At 39.3% G+C, this 21,765-nt stretch overlaps 1 protein-coding gene across 1 annotated transcript in view; it reads left to right on the top strand.

The window, feature by feature from the left end:
• Nucleotides 1-21,765, top strand: part of ctnna2 (catenin (cadherin-associated protein), alpha 2) — a 326,489-nt gene that overhangs the window by 289,260 nt on the left and 15,464 nt on the right. Inside the window, exons 13-14 of the mRNA XM_063476233.1 lie at nucleotides 12,203-12,354; nucleotides 16,201-16,314. Coding sequence (XP_063332303.1) covers nucleotides 12,203-12,354; nucleotides 16,201-16,314 — 266 coding nt within the window. The remainder of the gene's footprint in view (nucleotides 1-12,202; nucleotides 12,355-16,200; nucleotides 16,315-21,765) is intronic.

Here is a 21,765-nt window from a genome sequence, read left to right as displayed (position 1 = left end):
GATTATGTGTGTGCGCAAACTTTACACTGTTGTTCGTGACAGCCTTAGATTTCACGGGAAAGAAATAAGTAAATCTAATGGAAATACATTTTCACACCTTGATCTAGTTTTTGGTTTAGATTTAGTCAACTGTGGTGACCTTGCACTTTGCTACACCCACAGATAAACAGACTTGTTTAAAACACAGGTTCAAGGCGACTCTTGGCCAAGTTCACATTAAGGTCAGGGCTGAGGTGATTTATTCTTCACAGAAAGAATATGCACCAAACAAATTTTTGTTGCGTTTTCTCGAGATGCCGGGCCTTTGGGAGGGCTTCTGTCTTCAATTTTAACAAGGTCTCCTCACGATTTGGGTGCTAATTGAGACGTTAAGGTGGGGAATTAGCAACCGTGTTAGACGAATGTTTCATTGGCTCCATATTTCTCTTTGATGAAGAGCTGTTGTGTTTCCCCTTCCTGTTTCCCTCTTAGCAGTAGTTGGGGGTTTTTAAGGGCTACCATGCACATCTGATCTGGACCATAAAGCACTTATTGATCCTTGTGAACTTTTGCCTCCCTCTCCCCTCCGTCCTCACAGACCTGATGTCTATGGATTTGAACACAGTCAAGGAGAAATCTATAGCTAGGGGGAAAGATGATTAAGTGTAGCTGAACAAAGGGAAGGGATATAGGACCACACAGTTTTTAGAGGGTACTGAGCCCAATTAACTAGACTCCACCAAAAAATCAATAGCTGTCACCAAGGATTTCACTAAGCGATTTGCGCAAGGATTTTAGTGGAATTCATTGATGTGGTCCCTTTTTCTTAACTTTCCTCCAGTGGTGAGCATGTGTAAAACATTTATCCCTTTACTCTGTCTGTGCAAGTGTGTGTGGGTGTAAGTGTGCGTGTGTGGGTAGTTGTGTGTTTTGCGTTGGCTATTTGTGTTTTTATTGGCCCGCTCCTGTGTTTATGCCCAAAGCCACTCATGCCAATCACAGCCACTTGCCTTTCTTTCTGACAGCTGGCACACAGCGCTCATCACAGCTCCCTACCCTTTGACCTTGTCTCAATTTGCCCATCCCTCTTTCTCATTTCGAGTGTGGCCAGATTTATGCCCAGGCCAAAACACAGGCAGCCAAGGCTCACAACTCTTCAGTGTAAAGCTTAGCTATAGATTCCTGACAGACAGTCTACACATGGGCCCGGGACTGAAGCGTGTCCTTGAGAGAGAGAAAAATCAATAGCCTAATGGGAAAGTGGTTATGGCTTCCCTCTCTTTCCTCCTCTCCCTCCTTCCTTACTGATACACTATTCTGCCCACTAACTGCCTTGGTTTAGACTAATCTTTTCCTCAAAAGGAGGGACAAATTTTTAAGTTGGTCATTAATGTGGTGCCTGGAGAGGGTAGATTAAAAAACTGATATATTGCCTAAGTCAGAGTGCCATTTAGGTAGCAGGGCGATGTTGCTCCTTGTTATTACATCAGGGCACAGTAAATAGGATTTAGCCAGGGTTTTGCAGTGAGTGCAGTGAGTAATAACACACATGGACACACTGCCACCCACATGTCATGCCTGTAAATCAGTGGATCAAGAGCACTAAAAGGAAGTGCATCAGACACTAAGGCTCGGCTCATACCTGACATTAACATGCGCCTTCAGTGATCTGATCTCAAGTAGAGTGCTCAAGCTACCCCTTCCTCGCTTTATTTGCAGAAAAGAAAAAAGGAAGCCTGCATCGTTTCTGTTTGGAAGGCTAAATGTCAGTCCAGACCACCGGAGTCCTTAACTGCCAAAGTTCCCAAGTGCAGGACGCATTCACAGAGACGCAAGTGCTAATGGAATGGGCCCATATGCAGGAACAATCTGCTTTTAATGACTCATCAGTGTGTTGGGCACATTCACACATGTACCCAAAGAAGCCACTTGTTAATGCCAAGTGGAGGGTCTAATGGAGAAAACTAAAGACCTTTCATCGAATGTGTCTCTAAAAAATAACTGTTAAGGGGAAATGTGGAAGTGAATCAGTGTTTTTTTTTTTTTTAAACACTCAAAATGGCATTTTTCATATGGCCCATAAGTGTACAACACAGTTGTTGAGATAAATGAGTTATAATTTTTGAATCTGTGTCTATTGTTTTAATGATAGGAAAAGAGTCTTTAACCAGAATGTGAAGCAGATGGCAAACTAAGCTTGCAAGGAGAGGAGGTGGGGCCTTTCAATCAGTGCGTAAAAAGAGGCAGAAGTTGGGAGAGAGTACTGATGAGGAAATTGCTATGAGAATAGCAGTGCAGTAGGAAGGGGTAGGTGGAACAATTTAACCAAGGTTAGAGTGAAGGAGAGGAGACCAGTAAGCAGGAGGAGCATCATATACGGCACATTCTCTTTGTGGTTCGACCGCCGATCATCGAAGCTGTTAAGTTCAACGTTTTCAAAATTAGGAAGTGGCTATGCAAGCTGTGTGGATATCTTAAAGCGCATTTAGTGATTTTGCTTTATGTAAGTGCAGTAGCATTAGATTTTAAAGGCCTTGCTGAGTGTTACGTAATGCATGCCAGAAATTAGCCTTTTCCCATTCATCATCTGCACTAAATGGAGAAAACGCAGTTTTAACTCTAGAGAACAATCTGATTGAACAGATAAATTGCAACGCTCTTGAATATCTAGCCAATATGAGAGAGGAAGTGGATCTGACCTCTCATTTGGAAAACACTGATTGTTTCTTTTTGGTCACATTTTTTTGCCTACCTGTGCAGGGAATTAATACAAGCAGCAGATAAGAGGCGATGCTGCTTGGCCGCAGTGCGTGTAGGACAGGGATGAAGGTTAATGACAGTAATATGTTTTATAAAAGCTTCTATAATTTTCAATTTCGTGGGCTGCTGTTATTAAGCCCCTAGCTATTCTTGACGCACCATGTTTTGCAACCCTTCCCACCCTGTTTCCTCTCCCATTCTGCTTTTGTAAATTACACCAGGCGAATTATGGTCTGACTAAAGAATTAAGGTTTAGTCACATGGTATTTCCTGTCTTCAAACATTTGCCCTTTTCTCAAATTCTCATTCGGTCACACGTTCCCTGTTTGAATAGGTGGATGTGCTCATTTAGCAGACACCAGTGTACTGTACTTGGAGGTTAGTATTTACGCTTGTTTTTATCTCTAGATTTCGAGTGTTAATCGCATTACCAGAAAACAAAACTGCACCACTGGTCTCATTGTCTATATGAATCACATCTCTGGCCTCACTGGCTTTGAAATAACTGTGCCAATTACAGTGACGCATGACAATTACAGCTCACCAAATGGGCTGAGGCTTCTTGAGGAAAACATTTTATTCTATCATAGTGAGTGAACACAACACCATCCACAGCCAGAGGCAGATGGCAGAGTTTTTTTCTTTTTCGTTGCTTTTTTTATATAACTTGTACAGGGATGATGGAAATAAATATTAAAACAATGCGCATGAAATTGTTCATGTGACCATCATTAATTCAGCACTGTTCCACTTTTTCCCTCTGTATCCCATCAATAGCTGTCATAAAACTATACATTTGAATACTGGTAAGGTTTAAAGCCTTACCAGTATGAGAGCTGTTGGCTAGGCCTTATCCCTACCAGTGTAGGTGTAGTAGATTAGCAGATGCATTTGGTTTATGAATGCAGATTGCTAACCAAACTTGCAACCCTTGATAACGTTGCAGTTCTTCTTGTTGTCTATATATAGTAACTCGTGACTCCAAACAGCTGAGATATCAGCAGTCAGAATGTTACCTTCGAGGCTTCGAAGCCAACACAGACGCAATGCACATTTTTTATTTACAGTCTGTGCAGCATACTTCAAAATGTTACACAATGATGGCTTTAATACTGAACCGGGTTAATGTGTAGCTCCTAAATGTAATTTTCATATGATTTAATCAAGGTAAACATGGTGGATCCAGCCTGCATAATAGCACTTCACGTATTTATCAGCAAATGTGTCACGCCGCCATTTGATAACTGCACTGGTTCAATGAGCTGAAAGAAAAAGCTTTTCATGTCGTATAAAGGAACTGTGTATAACAAGTATTGTAAGAACAGATCATTTGGGTCACTCTAGTGGCATTTTGTTTGCCTTTAATTTAATTATTTACCTTGTTGCTGCTGATAAATTCTCCAAAAAAGGCAGCAGGCTGACATGCTGTATCTTTCTGTATGATGTCTAGATAATGATGGCTTTGTATTGCCTCATTTTAGTGAAATTTCCCACCAGGTGTGCATAGCAAATTTTAAGGTAAATCACCTTTAATGGCAGTGTGCCATTTGCACACTGCCATTAAAGTCAGACGCAACAACACATGATTTCCTCTGTAGGGAAATTATCATATATGGCGCTATTTTTGTGCCACTATTCTGAGCGCACGTAAAAAAAATTTGAGCGCACGTAAAACAAAATTGCAGGTGCAAATGTTGCATTTTGAGGAGAAATTTGTTTTGAGCGAAGAAAAGCTAAATTTGAGTGAACAAAATTCATTGCTGTGTGCAAAAAATGTATTTCAGTGTTTGCTATTATCCATACACACACACAATAGCAGCCCCTCTCGCTCAGTTTTTGCATTTGCGCTTGCTCGCAATGTGTTGCTTGCGCTCTCAACATTTCTGCCCGTGCGCGTTCAACTCTTTCTGTACACCGGTATATTTGTGCCACAAAACCAGCCAATAACAGACTTGGATGCAAAATAATCCGATTGGCTGTTTTGGTTTCCAATCAGCTCGAAATGACAAAATGCAATATCCCAGAATCCATTTCATCCAAAACTCAAACGAGGCAGTGGCGGAGGAACACAGAGTGGCGGAGTTTGAAATACTACTCTTTCTGGGTCACATGGTGCTGTGTAAACTTCAAATATCTGCTTGATTTATCAAGACATCACATATTTGCATAAGTGCTCTAATGTTACCCACTAGCTGACCGGGTGGTCACTCGGGTTAAACATAATATATAAGGCTGAACTGACAAAAAATCGGCCGACTACACCACCAGGTATTATAGGAAAAACCATAAAGCCTTTGAACTAAAACAAACGCTGTTGTGACAGTGACGTACACTGTCTTGTTGGTATATATGTATGATTTGTATCACCTTCATGTTTCCCTCTCACCACATATCCAAACCGATATCATGACCAGCAGCTTTTACAGCTGTGGCTCCAGCAAACATCAGCTGATACTAGAAAGTAGTGGTGCAACGGATCAAAAATCTCACGGTTCGGATCGGATCACGGTTTTAAGTCATGGATCAGATCAATTTTCGGATCAGCAAAAAAAGAAAAAAGACAAAAATTGAACATTTAATTATTTACTTATTGAAGTATTTTTTGCCTGTTAAAAACATTAAACTCTAGACTCATTCCACGCAATTATTAAAAAAAATTATGGTACAATATAGGGCAGTATAGGGCTTTGTATCTACCACTCAATTCAATTCAATTTTATTTATAAAGCGCCAAATGACAAAAACAGTCACCTCAAGGCGCTTTATATTGTAAGGTAGACCCTACAATAATACATACCGCTCATTATATCGCACTCCGCTGTGATATAATGAGCTGTCACGATCACGTAGCTTTCCGTTGCCCTGGAGGTCCACCCATTTGTAGTCGTTAGGGCAACAGAAGATGCCTGGGACAGTTCAGCCATAACTTAACGCCACTGCCTCGTTTGAGTTTTGGACGAAATGGATTCTGGGATATTGCATTTCGTCATTTCGAGCTGATTGGAAACCAAAACAGCCAATCAGATTTTTTGCATCCAAGTCTGTTATTGGCTGGTTTTGTGGCACAAATATACCGGTGTACACAAAGAGTTGAACGCGCACGGGCAGAAATGTTGAGAGCGCAAGCAACACATTGTGAGCAAACGCAAATGCAAAAACTGAGCGAGAGGGGCTGCTATTGTGTGTGTGTGTATGGATAATAGCAAACACTGAAATACATTTTTTGCACGCAGCAATGAATTTTGTTCACTCAAATTTAGCTTTTCTTCACTCAAAACAAATTTCTCCTCAAAATGCATCAATTTTTTTTACGTGCGCTCCAAATTCTTTTATGTGCGCTCAGAATAGTGGCACAAAAATAACGCCATAATCATACAGCAGTTCAAAAAATGGTTAAGAGGTAAAACAAAGATTGTCTAAAGATTGTACTAAAATATATTTAAAACATTTTTAAGTATATAAATTTGAAAACATATACATAGTAATATTTTAGACCAGTGGCTCTCAAATTGTGAAAGCACTCTCTGTGAGTCTCTGTCTGTGTGATGTTGCTGACACAGGTAACACTGTGGAGTAAAACTTAATATACATTACTTTGTGAATTAATAGCCACACTTTTGGTTTGCACATTATGTAGCAGCTTTAAATATCATGTAATAACGTGATAAAGTAAATACCATGTAATTAAATAATAAGCAATACCCAAGTAATAGCTTAGTATTAACGATGTTGTGTCTGTGTTATATTGTCTTGGAATGTAAGTAACAGGGCAATAAGGAAATGAAAACGATACGTAAATGGGTGGATAATTGTAAGAGTGGTAAACAATGGGATTATATTTTTCATGTTCTTTGTAGAGCTCTATCACCTGTCCCTCTGATCATGTCTCTTCAGAGAGTCTAAAGTTAACAAAGAAAGTAGAAAAGCCCTGTCATGATAACCATTATCGTTTAATATTTAGAATTTATCAAGTCAGTTAACAGAAAGTAAGTCAGCTCTGTCAAACCTGCACTGTAAAATCTAATTAGTTCCCAGAACTCAAAAAAATTATGGAAACTCGTTGCCTCAAAAAAATTGAGTAAAGCTTAGCTAAAAATGACTAAGTTAGGACAACGTATTTATTTTGAGTACTCTGTACAAGCTCATTTGTTCCCAGAACTCAAAAAAATTGGATCAAGTTTACGTAAGATGACCAAGTTAGGGCAACTTACTCATTTTGAGTACACTGTACAGCCGTGTTAGTTCCCAGAACTCAAAAAAATTATGGAAACTCGTTGCCTCAAAAAAACTAAGTAAAGCTTACTTAGGATGACTGTTAGGACAACTTATACATTGCAAGTCTGCAGTATTAAGAATAACTTGATATTTCTGACTGTACAATACTAATTGTTAACCTACTGACAAACATTTGAAGTTCAACTAAATGAAAAAACAATTTGTGGTAACCTGATTATGACTAAAAATAATTAACAACACTTTTTGTAATGATGTTAAAATGAGCACAACTTTTATTTTCAAACACAACAAAGTACAACAGCCAACATACTGGACACTGTTCTGCTGAATAAAAATTATATTGCCATCACTGTTATAATCTTACAATGAAACAAAGTCTCAGATGTAATTATTCTGAAAATAAGTTTAGGTCTACCACAAGTTTGTTTTGTACTTACATTATTTATATAATCAAAATAAAATATTTATTGTTCTGTCACAAGTGCAGTCTCTAATTTAAACAACACATTTGTTTTTCATTCCAACACATGAGCTGGAATGTTGTAATATTTTAAGGATGGCTTGTTTCCAGTCCAGGCATTACTGCCTGAATGACCATCATGGATCGAGGTGATCCAAATGTAGGTGCAAAAGAAAGTCTTTAACTTCCCTTAAGTACAGTGGCAGTGGATGTGGGTTGGAGATGCAATGAGCTTGAACCTGCAGGTGACCATCTTCACTGACCACACCATCTGTGATGGAGGACTCATCTCTCCTGGTGTCCTGCAAGCAAACAATCATATTTTTTGGAACATGAACTTAATTGCTTTCTTAAAACATTTTTTTCTGCATTTGGTATAAAACAGACTCCAATTTAGACAATCTCAGGCTCCCTCCCCGCCGGAGAGGTGACATTCAATGTCCCAAATTCTCAGTCTAGATAGCCGTGACCACCACGCAACACACAATATTGTCATGAAAGCATCATTTTAAAAAGGGCTATGCAGACATGGGCAATAACTTTCATTCTAATGATGTGCAAAATGATTTGGGCACAAAACAAATTTTGCTGTTCGAAAACTTGCAGACTTCACTATATACAGTGTAGACCCTCTAAACTAAGTTTGGGGGATGTGAACTTTCAAGAAATGCAGACCAAACTGTTGTTGTTTGTTTACTTACACAGCATGTCTTGTAGAATTAACTGGAGTCACAGCAACAGCATAGTGCAGTCATATCTCAAGTCTAATAACAGACAGGAAAAGATCAGTAAAGAAACAACTTCCCCAAACCAAAGCACAAACAAAACAATAAGTAAAACAGGCTGATCTAAAGTATGATTAAAGTTCAGCCTGATTAATATAAATGTCACTGACAGTTGCTAATATATTGGAAAACCAAAATACTTACCACTGAGTTGATGTCTTCCTGTCCAACAACAGGAGTGCTGGTCCCGAGCCTCAAAGACAGAAAGAAGCAAGCAGAGGGAGAAAAAACAGAACATTTTTCAGAAACTGATTTGATCCTTAATGGCTGTGCAATCACTGTAACATAGAATTTGCTTATGTTGTTAAATAAAGGATAGATTTGACATTAATAGATGCCACAGATGTTCTAAAGCTGCCACAAAGCATGAAAACGTCGGAGCATTTTTGCAAATATGTGATGTCTTGATAAATCGAGCAGACATTTGAAATTCACACAGCTACATTCTCGCCTGAAAATATCTTAAAAGTTTATTTTGTGACCCAGAAAAAGTAGTAAGTTTTTTAGCCGCGCTCCTCCGCCATTGCCGCGCTTACAAGTGCGCACAGGCTCCGACAACCGTGGCCGACAAATGCGATCCTCCTTTTCCCCAGACTACCCTTTCTGGGTCACAAAATAACCTTTTAAGATATTTTCAGGCGAGAATGTAGCTGAGTAATGCTCAAATATCTACTTGATTTATCAAAATATCACATATTTGCAAAAGTGCTTCCACGTTTTCGGAGAGCTCCGTTATCCACCCCCCACACCCACCCCACCCCTAACGGCTGCACCTCCCAAAGAATTTTGTCTGGGCTCTTATCTCACTTATTTATTTCAAACAATCAACAAAAAAATTCACCGACATAGTTTTATGTAAGGTTTTTAAGGCTGTGGTGTTAATTTTTAAGTAACATGAGCACAGCGGCAGCAGCAACGCTAGGCTAACACTAACTAGCTAGCAAGATTATAAACCTGGTGCTAAACTAAGAGAAGCCACAAAATCAGTTTGAATAAGAGTAAACATTTACTCACCAAGTCAGTAAAGATCCACAGCAATGACAACAATAATATCTCCAGGTTTGCCCAATATATTCCATAACAAATGCTGGCGCCATGAACATGCGGACTGATCCGGGAGGGAGGAGGATGGTAGTCACGTGGCATTTTCAAAACACATCTTTCATCCTTCCGCCCTGAGAAGCAAAACTTCCAGCTTACTTAGTTTTTCTAAGTTAGGACAACTCAAATTAATCGAGTTTATCAGCATTTTTGCATAAAAAGTACTGGTAAGTTATTTAAATTGAGTTCTAATAACAAATTGATAAAAATTGAGTTCAGCCTATTTAATATTTTTAATTAAACACAATATTACATTTTACAGTGTGCTTCATACTACAGCATTGCTTGGGAGTGCTTTTCTTTTTTTGTTGTTTTTTGTGTTTTCTTTTGAAACAGACTGTGTTGGGGAATTGTGGAAAGAATTGATCTGGAACTGGATAAAATGCAACTTTGTTGCTGTGATATGTGATATCTTTCTGTAATATCCAAAATCTCTGTCTGTGTGTTTATTTTTTGCTTTGGTTGTCAGGAGTTGAGCAAACCACCTAGCAACAGGCTAAAATGATCTGTTTTTGTCATTTATGCATCACTAACGCTTTATAAAAGCCTCACATCATTTACATTTCACAACACTGTGATCTAATTTATATCAGCAAAAGTTGAAATATTGATGGTATGTTATGGCACCATCACACCGCTTTGCAACCACTTAGCAAAGGGTTCAAATGACCCATTTTTAAGATATAAACAACATCTACCACCCCTTGTTTTTTACTTCTCTCACTATGATTAAATAGCAGTTTGCCATCATCATGAGTAGGCCAAACAATGTTGTAACATGCAAGTGTAGTAGTGTCACACAATATATATAGTTGTGTTAAATCTGAAAATGCTTATTTTTTCTTATTTGTTTGTTTTGATTTTTTTTGCCACAAAAGTGCAGAAAAAACACCCGCCACAGTACCACAGATTTGGAAACATCGTTCGCAAACTTGTACTTGTTAAGATTTTCCGTCCCAGTGGGCCAACATCATTGATTTGGAGATATTTTTGTGTTCACCTGTTGAATGTAAGTGTGTGCTTCCGTGCAGTTTTGCTGTGTGTTTGATTGTCTAAATGTAGCCGTCTTAATTTGAATTTTGTGGCTTAGAAATCAGGAACTGTGCAGATTGTGCTGTTTAAATCTTGTTAAACATGGCACAGGGGCGCACCATGTCTGCTTTGAGGTTTGAGGCATTCATTGTACTTCCATAACTTCTCACTTAAAGTATGCTTAAGCTTAGAGGGTGAAAAAAATCCATCCCTACATGGTCACATTTAATTCCCTTCATCATTTTTCAACTGGAATGAGTGAAATTGCTCCTTACCATCAGCAACTTTGCTCATTAAGAGCACAGAGAACATTTAAATATTTCTATTTAAAACGCCTTCCCAGCAATTCCCAAAAGCCTATTTTACGCTTCTCCAGTAAGTGGATTAAACTGAATTAAAAATGAAAAGAAAAAGGGAGAGACTTTTTTGTAGTGCCTTTTATGTTTGGTGAAATATACCGTATGTTTTATATCAGACAAATAAGCACACTGCAGATTCATACACCTTTAGTGCAAGCTAGTTAATTGATTTAGTTCACTCTTCATGTCAGAATGGGGCGAGAGTGTGGAAGATGCTAATAAAATCACAAACATGGCTCTCTGGCCAAACTGCAATACCTCATTTATCTTTTCCACAGTTTTTCTTATCTCTCTGTGCTCATTAGAGCTGTCTTCTCCTCTAATGATGTTGTCTTAAACTATTCATAGTATCAGCACTTCAAAAATCCACTCCATTGATACATATTTGTTGCTTATTACTTCTAAAGCAGCTGAATGGTTTTTTCCCTAAAACACATAAAACAGTGTCCTTCTCTTACTTTGTCTCACCCTGTCCTTCTGTACATAAAGTCATTTTCTAATATCTATTCTGGATTCAAAGAAAATACTTTTCTATTTGTGCTACTGAAATGAAATCAAAAGTAATGGTGGGTTTTTAGGCTTTTGTAGTGTTTGAAAAGAGACCCACAAATATACAGTAAATGGACACCTTTTTCTAGCTGGCAACTGGCTTTCTAGGTAAGCCTTTGCTTTTGTTATGATAATTTGCTACAGCACAAAGTCCATAAGAAGAAAAAAAAGTACATTATCATAGCTGGAATTCAATTATTGTGACACAACAGGAGATTACTTGGAAAGGTGGCCTGCTAAATATTTAAAACCTTCAGTCTGTATTTTTGGATATTAAACAATGTCTATTCATATTCAGCACAATTCATTTGAAGACACAAAAAACATAAAGCTCTTCCATCAGGTCTAGCCAATGGGTACCGACAACAAAACCAACCATTTTTTATGGTCAGTAGGGACGTTTCTTTTGTTGCTTGGCTTTTGTCTGCCTCGAAAAGACTTTGATGAAATTGTTTCCCTTCATCGGCATTGTGAATTGACAGGCTGAGCTCGCGTCCTTGCGCTGTAACACTGAAGCACACAGACATCTCCGAGCGAGCTCCCAGGTTACGCACACATACATACACTTCCCCGTGCCACATGGCAGCAAACACACAAACCGATCTGGGAGAGACAGGCCAGTCTCCGTGCCGGGTAAGCCGATGTGGAGTAGCTAATTGGTGTGCAGTGTGTGAATGGCATATTGTTGTTTACAAAGAGGTTTAGGGTGACATTCCAGAAGTGAACACAGACTGATGAAGAATGTGCTGCGAGACATTTTGAAGACAGCGGTGGTCATGTCCTTGGATAGAGAAACAGCACAGTCATAGCTGTGTTTTCATATATATTTTCCTTTACTTAATCATAATCCTTCACCTATCATAGAAAAAAGTGATAAACCCATATCTCCTGTCTCTCTTTTGTTCTCTATCTCTACTTCCATTACCTCTTTCTTCCTGCAGTAATGCCCCGATTTGCTGAACAAGTGGAAGTAGCTATCGAGGCACTGAGTATGAACCCCCCACAGCCCTTTGAGGAGAATGAGTTCATTGATGCATCCCGTTTGGTCTACGATGGCGTCCGCGACGTCAGGAAAGCCGTCCTCATGATAAGGGTATGTCCATTATCTTCTGTAAGAGAGCAAAAGGGAAAGACTAGCTGAGATACTTTGAAATGCTTCTAGAGCTCAGCGACAGTGTCAAAGTGTTTTGAAATGCCAGTTGAAAAAAAAAAGCAAATTGCACCAATTTCCCATCTTCCTCTGTGTATTCAAAATATTTGATTGGGTATTTTATTTTAAACATCTGAACAGTTTGCTCATTTCCTAATGCTGCTAATTTGTCATTGACAAAGTGTTGAGCTTATTTAGTTTGAATATGTGCTTTTTTGCAGCTTTACTACCATTAGGGTATTTTAAATTTGGTTTAAATATCTGTCTTGTTGAGGTAATAACCTGTGTTTTGTGGGAGGGTTTCTATCATAAAACCTGTTACATTAAAAACTTCCTGAATCTACTGGTGAACATGACAAATTTGTCACACTTGCACACCCCTTTCCAGAATTTTTGCTTTTCATCACAGGGACCTTATTCCCACTGAAAATTGTGCTGCTGTCTGTCTTAGGTGATAGTGGAAGTTTTGTGACAAACATACATCCGCCCTAAGGATGAAGAAGCGCATAATTGAAATCTTCAATTCTCATTTGGAATGTCACCCGTGTCACATGATCTGTTTTATGAATCTGGCAGAACCCTTGACAGCGTGTCACGATAAAACGGCTCCATAACAACAAGATACCAGCTCTACTGTTTCACATACCAAATCTGATGTTACAGTATCTGCACCCCCACCCCCCCACCCCACCTGTCCCTCCTCTTTCACCACGTAATTCATTTATTCAACTTTATGCAGGCTGGAAGGTTTCCCAGTTCAGCTTCGGAAAGAAAAAAATCTAATTATGGAAAATAATTTGATGTTAGTAAATAATGTAAAACAGGCAGCTTTGAACTGCCCGGGACCAGCTGGCTTTATAATCCTATCCAAGTTCAATTACTTTCTGGGGAAACAACTTGGAAGATCCTTGCTTTCTCTGTCGTCTGACTTCATCGTATAGATAGCAAATGTTGGTGCCACGTGTAATTTTTTTTTTTTTTTTTTTAAGTGTACTTTTTTAAATTTTTCCCCCACTTAGACCAAGTAATAGCTCCTTTAGAATTTTTACAGCACAGATCTCATGAGCAGTCAGTGGATTAAGAAACCAATTCTCCACAGTGTTTAAAAATTGAGGCTGAACTTAAGTAGAGTGGAAAGTTATTATGAAAGTTCTTGGAAACATGGTTTTTGTCCTGGCCTTTATGTACCCGCATACACATGCACGCAGGAGTGCAGGGGGGAAAGTAGTAAGTATTGCACAGAATGGAAGAGATATGAAACTGAACAATGGGTGGAGACTGCAATATAACCAATATTTACGCAGTTTCCCGGTCTCAGGAAACTGACCTACAGCCTGTCTCACCTAGAAGGTTCAAACTTACTAGACATTAAGATTAAAAATGAAATCAGTGAAAGGAGCTGCTGTGATCTGATGGGGTTCAGTTGTTTCATGGCCTGTGTAAATGCTAAAATGTAATCGTAATAGTAGGCCTCTTTTATTGACAGATCCTTAGGCTTGTTAAAATGATCACAAGGTAAATAGCAGAAACCTATACACATAGCAACACAATCTCCAAGGTAACGCAACCTCTGAGTTGGCACCCCCACGCAATGACCTGATTGAAATCAATGAGGGGGCTGCTTTTGTTTTTTTTATCACAATCTTAATGTCTATGTGATCACAGCTCTAATCAGACTTTTTTTTTTATTGACGAAAAGCAAAACCGATCATCTTCACTGCTGCACATTCACACAGCTGGCTCTTTTTTTTTTTTTTTTTTATAAATTGGCTATCATGAATAACCTGTCTCACAAAGATAGTCAGTAACTGGTTCCCTTATCCTGGATATTTTACCCGAGACTTAAACAACTGCACCAGCAATATACTGCATTTAATTTGTGACAGGATAACACTGTTATATCTATAAAATGAAATTAGATCAGTAAAGAAACAAGATCCTATAATTTAGTGAAGCTACCAACAAAAGAAATGATTAAAAAATGATTTTATGTTCAATAAAACAGTAAAATAAATGAATTGTATGCTAGCTAAATTGTAGGTTTTTGCAGTAGAATGAGTTGATAAAACATTTGCTTTTAATGTTTGTCACTTGTATTTGCTTACAAATGGATACGCACGAAATGGGCTATTTAGGAACTATAAAGAAATTGTATTCCCACTATTGTGAGCAAACAAACTGACTTGAATTAAAGAATGGATAATGAAGCTCCATATGGCCTGAGATTTGTGTGAATAAATTATAAGTAGCTAATTTCCAATGTGTAAATGCTCTTCCCTTTTGCCTTTTATTTCCTTAGTTCAACGATGCAATCATTAGAGCAGAATGGGCACATTTTTTATTTTTATTTAGACAATAATCATATCACTGATTGAGCTGAAAGAAAATCATTCGCATTGTGCTAAAATTAAGAAGGAAATTTAGCACAGTTAAATGTAGGCCTTCTAGCAACCTGTGGTACTTTTGTGGCCCTGTTTTATATTGTAAGTGCTCCTTTTGAGAAAAACTAAACTACTGTTAGTTTATTATAATACTGATATAAATAACCAGGCAACACTATGCTCTTCACAAGCATAGCTGTGACAGAACTGTGAATACAGGCTGTCACCATGTAAGAATAATTTTACACAGATACATGTCTATATTTGATCCTCTGCTCCACAGAAGCTAAGCCGCCCAGCTGTGTTATCATTGTGATGCTGTTAAAATTGATCCATCTGCGTTAGATCAACTACTTGCTTTGAAGTTACCTGGCAAACTAGCAGCCTTTATCATTGGGACGTCACTTAAAAGACAGCAGAGAGGAATAAAGATGCTTATTAATGATTGAGTCACTCGCCTCGTACAGAAAACACTTCCAAAGTTATAAACAAACTGAAGCAGATATTCTCTCATTTCTTCTTCTTCTTCTTCTTCTTCTTGCTAATTCCTCTGAATTCTTTATTTGATGAAACACACAGGGATTTTTCCCCAGCTTTGAAACTATTTTAGCCTTGAATTACATTAAGAATTTACAATCACTGCACAGCAGTTTTTAAATATTATGCCAAAAAAAAAAAGCATTCAGCCTTCAAACAGTAACTTAAGAGTTTGGCTAAAGACTTTAAGTCAAAATGTTTCAAAGAAAATTAATAATAACACTGATTATAATATTTAAGCGATTGAAACGATATTGGTAGCATCTCTGTTATGCTCATTTGTAAAGAGTTTTGATTTTGAGCTTTTCCGTTTCACAAATACTCTGCTGCACCATCGCTTTCCGCCCCAAGCTGCTTCCTCCCCTTAATTGACTAAAACTTGGCAGCCCTTTTTGGCTTCCTTTTTAACATCATTCTGTATAAACTGCAGTTACAATCAATGATCTTGTGGAAATGGGTCCAGATATTTACCTGTGAATAATGCACAAATGCAAGTTGTTCACAGATTTATTCTTCTGCAGTTAAACAACATGCTTTGGGGCATGTTACAGTAAATGCATTCACAGATGACTTTCTCTTTCCTCCCAGTTATCTTTTTAGCACTCAGTAAATAATGCATAAATCATTATGGCTGTGAATTTGATTTGGAAATACCTATTGGATATGGTTTTTAATATGACGGAAGACCTTACGTAGGAAAATGGCAGAGACAATTAACTTTTCAGGGATCTTTAAGCCATTCTCTACGCATCAGAAGGACACGATTTCAGCACGTTGGGGCTTGAAAGCAGAAAAAACTGCCCTTTTCAGCTGTCTATTTCAGTTTGTTCCCTGATCTCTGACTTTATCTCTGTCTTTGTGTTTGCTGCAGACACCAGAGGAGCTGGAAGATGATTCTGACTTTGAACAGGAGGACTATGATACTCGCAGCAGGACTAGTGTCCAGACTGAAGATGACCAGCTTATTGCTGGACAGAGTGCCAGGGTGAGTGGATGTTCACATCCCTTCTGTGCTGCAACTGCTTAAATGCACATCAACATCAAAGCTGACATAAAAAATAACATATATTTGTTTTGGGTAAAGAGTAGCAGCAATACCAAAGTGACTATAGTGTTGCTGCTTTGTATACGTTCGTCCCCATTCCCTGTCTACTCATAAATTGATTCATCCAATTGTGTCCATTTACATAGCATATAAGTCAATTTAAATGATCCTAACAAGCTGTATTATTTTAAATAAACACCGTTCCGGGATGGCAGGTGTAAAATTGCAATCACAAACACAACAGTAATTACCAAATTCCCTTCAGACACTAGCCACAACACAAAATACAGTACAGTGCTGAGCCAAGGCTTCAGTCGTGATCGCCATGGTCTGGGCTTTGTTTCACATTAGTGATTTTTCACTTGGGCCCAGCTTAAAGGACATTAAGAGGGTATCAGTGCTTGCTCCCCTCCAGCAACACACACAGAGACTAGCGGTGTGTTGCATGTTGAATGGATTGTGGATGGCAGGAGTGCGACTTGGCCCGACACCTCTCTCTGTGGCAGAGGGCTGCATTATCCCGCCCGTGTCTCTCCACAGTGTGCACGCATGGGGCTAATGCATAAAAAGGGAGAAATAAAACACATCAAAACAGCAGCTTGTTATAACTCAATGTGCTACATGTGATATGTGGTGTCTGCTGACAGGTAAAACAAAACAGCTAACTCATGACTACTGAACCCTGTGCTGGACAGTAGCCTGTGTGACAGGAACTGACTCAGTTAGACATTTAGTCGCAGTAGTCTACTGGTCATGGCTTCAAAGTAAGGCCGTTATCTGTTTTTTTGTTTGTTTGTTTGTTTCTTATTTTTTCTGGGGTGGGTCATCTACTTATCAGAAGTTCAGTGGTTCGATCCCTGGCTCATCCAACCTGCACATTTCTGAACCCCGAGTTGACCCCAATGCATTCATTGTGTGCTTTACCATTAGGACAAAAGTGCTTCAAACTACATAGAAAAAATGAATGTAAAAGTAGGTGAATGAGGATTGTAGTAGGAACGTGCTTTGAGTGCTCAAATTGAGTAGAAAAGCACTCTATAAGCACCAACTCATTTACCATTATTGGATTTTAGAAACTAACCCATAAATGGAAGTTTTCTATGAGAACATGTTGTATAACTTTTCAATATCATCACATGATTCCTGCCAACAAACCCTTGAAAACAGAACCAAAAAAATCTATTTTTTTTTATCATTGCCTTGGGTTAGCTAAAGATTATTTTCATAGTTTAAAGAGAGAAATGCAGAAGGAAACAAATAGGCTCCTGTGGGCAAAGCTGCATATCATGTTGAACCATCCACCCACCCCAACCTCTTCCCTCCCACATTACGACTCTATGACACCATCTTGCTACTTCTGCCTTTGCACCTTAAAGATGGAAGTCACAATCAACACTGGAAGTGCTTATGAGTGAAATTTAATTACAGCTCATATCAGGCATCTGATCGAACACCTGACACTGTTATTTTTCTTAATGAAGCACCCAGAACATCAAGAACTAGCAGCACGTAGAAGAAAATGTTTAAATGACTCAGGGAAATTCAAATGATATATTTTCCATCCTTAAAAACAGACCAATAATGTACACTCTATATACAAGCATGGAAGAATATTTTAGATTTGATTTCCCTTCCCCGTGGTCATAAACTGTCAAGAGAACAAATGTCAGTCAGTTCAAATGAAGAGTAAGAATTTATTCTAATTATGAGGATTAAGAACAGGCGCAGGCTTTTGGGTGCACAATAGCTGATCCAGCACTGTAGGGGTCCTGGGTGCGAAGTACTTTAAGTTTGCTGTATATATACTCCCACTAAGGCACCCGCGGTGTAACATTGCGTGGCCATCTGAGCTTAGACGCACCAGCCTTTGCACACAAAGGAGCTCCACAGCACCAAACTGTTAACTAGTTTTCCTGGCACTCAGCTGTGATTTGAGTGGGCAGCTCTTCTTGGAAACAGTCTGAAGTCACAACATGTCCCTTTGTCATAACTTATTACTGCAATATAAGGTGGTTTAAATCAAAAAGCCATATAGCCGAGCTTGTGTCACATAAGCAGTTTATCACAGCGGGTTATCAAATGTGATTACTCGTATTTGTACGTTGAGTTTGCATCGTCATGTGGTGCCTTCTTAGTATCTGGCGTGCTGACAAAGCTTCTCACATAGTTAATTGATATTGCCTGTTTTACTCATGGTTACTGTTATGCCCTCAGAGCTTAAACATGCATGAGGCAAGTGCATTCATAAAAGATGTTTTTGCTGTGAACCGCTGGTGATCTGCCCAGTCTGCCTCATCCAGTCGTGTCAGGATAGAGCTTGCTATCCTCTCACGGTCATGCCAAGTCCATGCTAGCGAGCTGTGTTTCTATTCAAAGAGACAAGAGAAAGCGTAATCTGGTTTTGCCATAGGAGTTGACACGGGCATACTGGGGTTTACAGTCACGATCCCTCCAAGCCCCTTCAGTATGTCGTATCACACACAGGACACAGGCATGATATCTTCAGTAAGTTCCTCAATCTCTTTCTTTCTCCAAAGAGAGGGGGAAAAAAATCAAATTAAGTCGAGGGCAGTCCCAGGAGCCTTTGTTCCCCAGGCTTGTGTGGTGCTCTCCTTGTCACTTGTATTATACTTTTGCATAAAGCCAAGTTATTAGAGCAAACATGTATAATGAGGGGGCAGAAAAACACAGAGGCGAATTGGGTCTGTGTATAGTGTCTCTTTCTATCAGAACATGCCGAAGCAAACTCTGCTGCTATAACAAGCCACAGATAATGCACGGGGAGCCAAACATAAAGCACCCCAACACACGGCAAACATTTCTTAACACTGTGATTGGATAACAGTGCTGATAGGTCATCCATAAAATTGAACTCTGAGTGTCTGGGCAGTTTATTTCAAATGAAACAAATTAAAGTCATTTCAAGATGCCGCACTTGGTGAAGAAACCCGGAAAGCGCTCTAATCCCTGCAGACGTAGCCGAGCCGCAGAGTGTATTGGCACAGAACTCCCTCGGCCGGATTTGCCACTATGTTAAGCTCCCGAGGCCCGCTCCTTGTTGTTATCAGTAAAGTAGGGAAAGGGATTTGGGGATAAGTGAATTCTAGAGTGCAGGATAGAAGGAGGAGGAGGAGACGACGGTGTGTGTGTGTGTGCGCGCTCATGTGTGTTTGGCGGGGGGGGGGTGCTTCACCAGGGGCCCTTCCTGCTCCCCTGACGTCCCAATTGGCTCGTGTGTTTACCCCTGTGCTTGCAGCTCTCTTTTGTGTTCAGAACCTCTTTCTCTCTCTTTTCCTCCCTGACGCACTCTCTTTTGTCACGCCGTTTTCAGAGTGAATCGGTATACTAACCAAATCCCTCACTTTCTCTCCCCAACTTCCCCTGATCCCTAATTTTAGAGAAGGAATTTTCACTCTAAATTGTTGAGTTCAAGAGACTTTTTGCTCCCTTTAGTTGTTTAGGAGAGCAGTTTCACTTCGTTTTATGTAGTTTCTACAAGCAGAAGATGGGGAGAAGGAAAAAAACCAAACATTTTTAGTGCATCTAGAGGCTCTCTGATTCTCAATTTACATTTTTATTTCCCTGCCTCACTGCAGTGGCATTTTGCACAACCATACCATACATACCTTGTGTTTCTCCTAATGGTGTACCCACCCTTTTTGACACTGGCAGCATACCGTTCAGTATAATAATAGAAATAAGTGAATTATTGATGCCTCAACAGTTGGGTGCAGGAAAGATGTGAACAGCAAAGATGATAATGACCACCTTCGAGACCTGAGGTCAGAGAGCTCTGCCTGTCACAGCACAAGCACCAGTGTCCCTATTGTTGAGGCAGCACTCACAGTGCATTATATTTTTGGCCACACTAAGATGTGAACATGTAATCAGCAAGTCATATCCAAGGGGGGGCTATTGAATCGTCAGACCCCACCTGCTGAGAGCACAAGCACCTTTAACGAGTCTGGACTAAAATTTCTTTTGTTGTTCTCAAGGTTATATTTGTGAATACTTGAAGTATTATTCAGACTCATTTGAATTTAAAAACAGGTTGTAATTCAAATCAGCAACATAAATACAACTTTCTTAGAGCTGAGAAACAGCAAGCGGTGTTACATAGAACAAAGCAAAAAAATCAGCCGAGAATTTCGAGAATATAAATGTAGAATGTGGCTAAGTGTTAATACTTGGCATTTAGACTTTGACCTTGTCATTTCCCACATGAACACACCTGAGGCTCAGCTCAGCAGGTTGTGACTTCCCCACCAGTGGACTGTGGGGTTTAAAAAGCTTTTGAAATGCTGTAAGAACAACTGTAACACCAGTGGCAGCGACATAGATTCAGGTCAGCGAGAAGGAAGCAGGTGTGCATGAAAAGAGTGAGCAGAGCAGTTCATGCAACATATTAGTGTGGCCACCATCCAAGAATTTTAAACTCGATACTGATGCCCACAGAAATACTTGATACTTGACACCATTTTTGATATCATGGGGGGGGGGATGACATGTAATTATGAGGCTTTTTAAAAAAATTGTTTTAAAGATTAGAAGAAAACAGCAACATTTTTAAGTGGCTTACACAGTCCAAAAAATGTATATTAACATAACTGTACGGTTATTTTAAGGCAAATGTGTTAAGATGTGTTAAGATTAAGATTCTTAGGTAGTTTTGAAGAATAAATCGAAAATTCAAAAACAGCTATATTTGAGGTTGTCTGAGGTGAGGCAGTGCCGTGCTGCCGGTGACTTGGCTCCATGTTTTCATTGCTGATAAAATAGAGTTGTTAAAGTAGGCTGTGACTGTTTCTGGGTGAGTTTCTTCCACGTCAAAAAAATGCCAAAATAATAAAGAAAAATAGACACAGCATCCTTGTTTAATTGGCATAAATTCGTCCCATTTGAATGTATTAACTTTTTTGTCATGTAGCACAGTTTTTACGATTTCTGCAAATTGCCATCCATAAAAAAATCATCATTGGGACGCTATGCGACACAGACACCGCTTTAAGAACCACTCGTGACTCTAATAAAATAATACAAATCTCCTTAGTGAACTAACATTTGGACGTGTTTTTGATGTGTAGATGAGCGAGCGCAAAGTCGATGTTCAGCCAGTCAGCGGTGTCGAGGACCCAGAGTCCCTGAGCAACGCGCGCAGGCATACCTGCAGTGCGAATAGAAGTTTGCCCTGCTGGAATCACTTGTGTGATTTAAATGGTTTATTCCTCATTGTGCAGTCTGAATACATAGTAACTTGGTATTTGTTTTAAGTATGAGCAGTGTTTTCACCCCACATGCTGTTAAATGGGATTTGCTTCAGCTCTGTTGTTTGTGTGTCTTGGCACAAGCAGCAGAGGAAATCTACACTGGGCTTGAGGGGGCTGGTTTTGC

The sequence above is a fragment of the Pelmatolapia mariae genome, linkage group LG6 (assembly GCF_036321145.2).
Source record: "Pelmatolapia mariae isolate MD_Pm_ZW linkage group LG6, Pm_UMD_F_2, whole genome shotgun sequence".
Lineage (NCBI taxonomy): Eukaryota > Metazoa > Chordata > Actinopteri > Cichliformes > Cichlidae > Pelmatolapia > Pelmatolapia mariae.
Note: the sequence above shows the minus strand (reverse complement) of the source record. Positions and strands in the feature narration are given on the sequence as shown.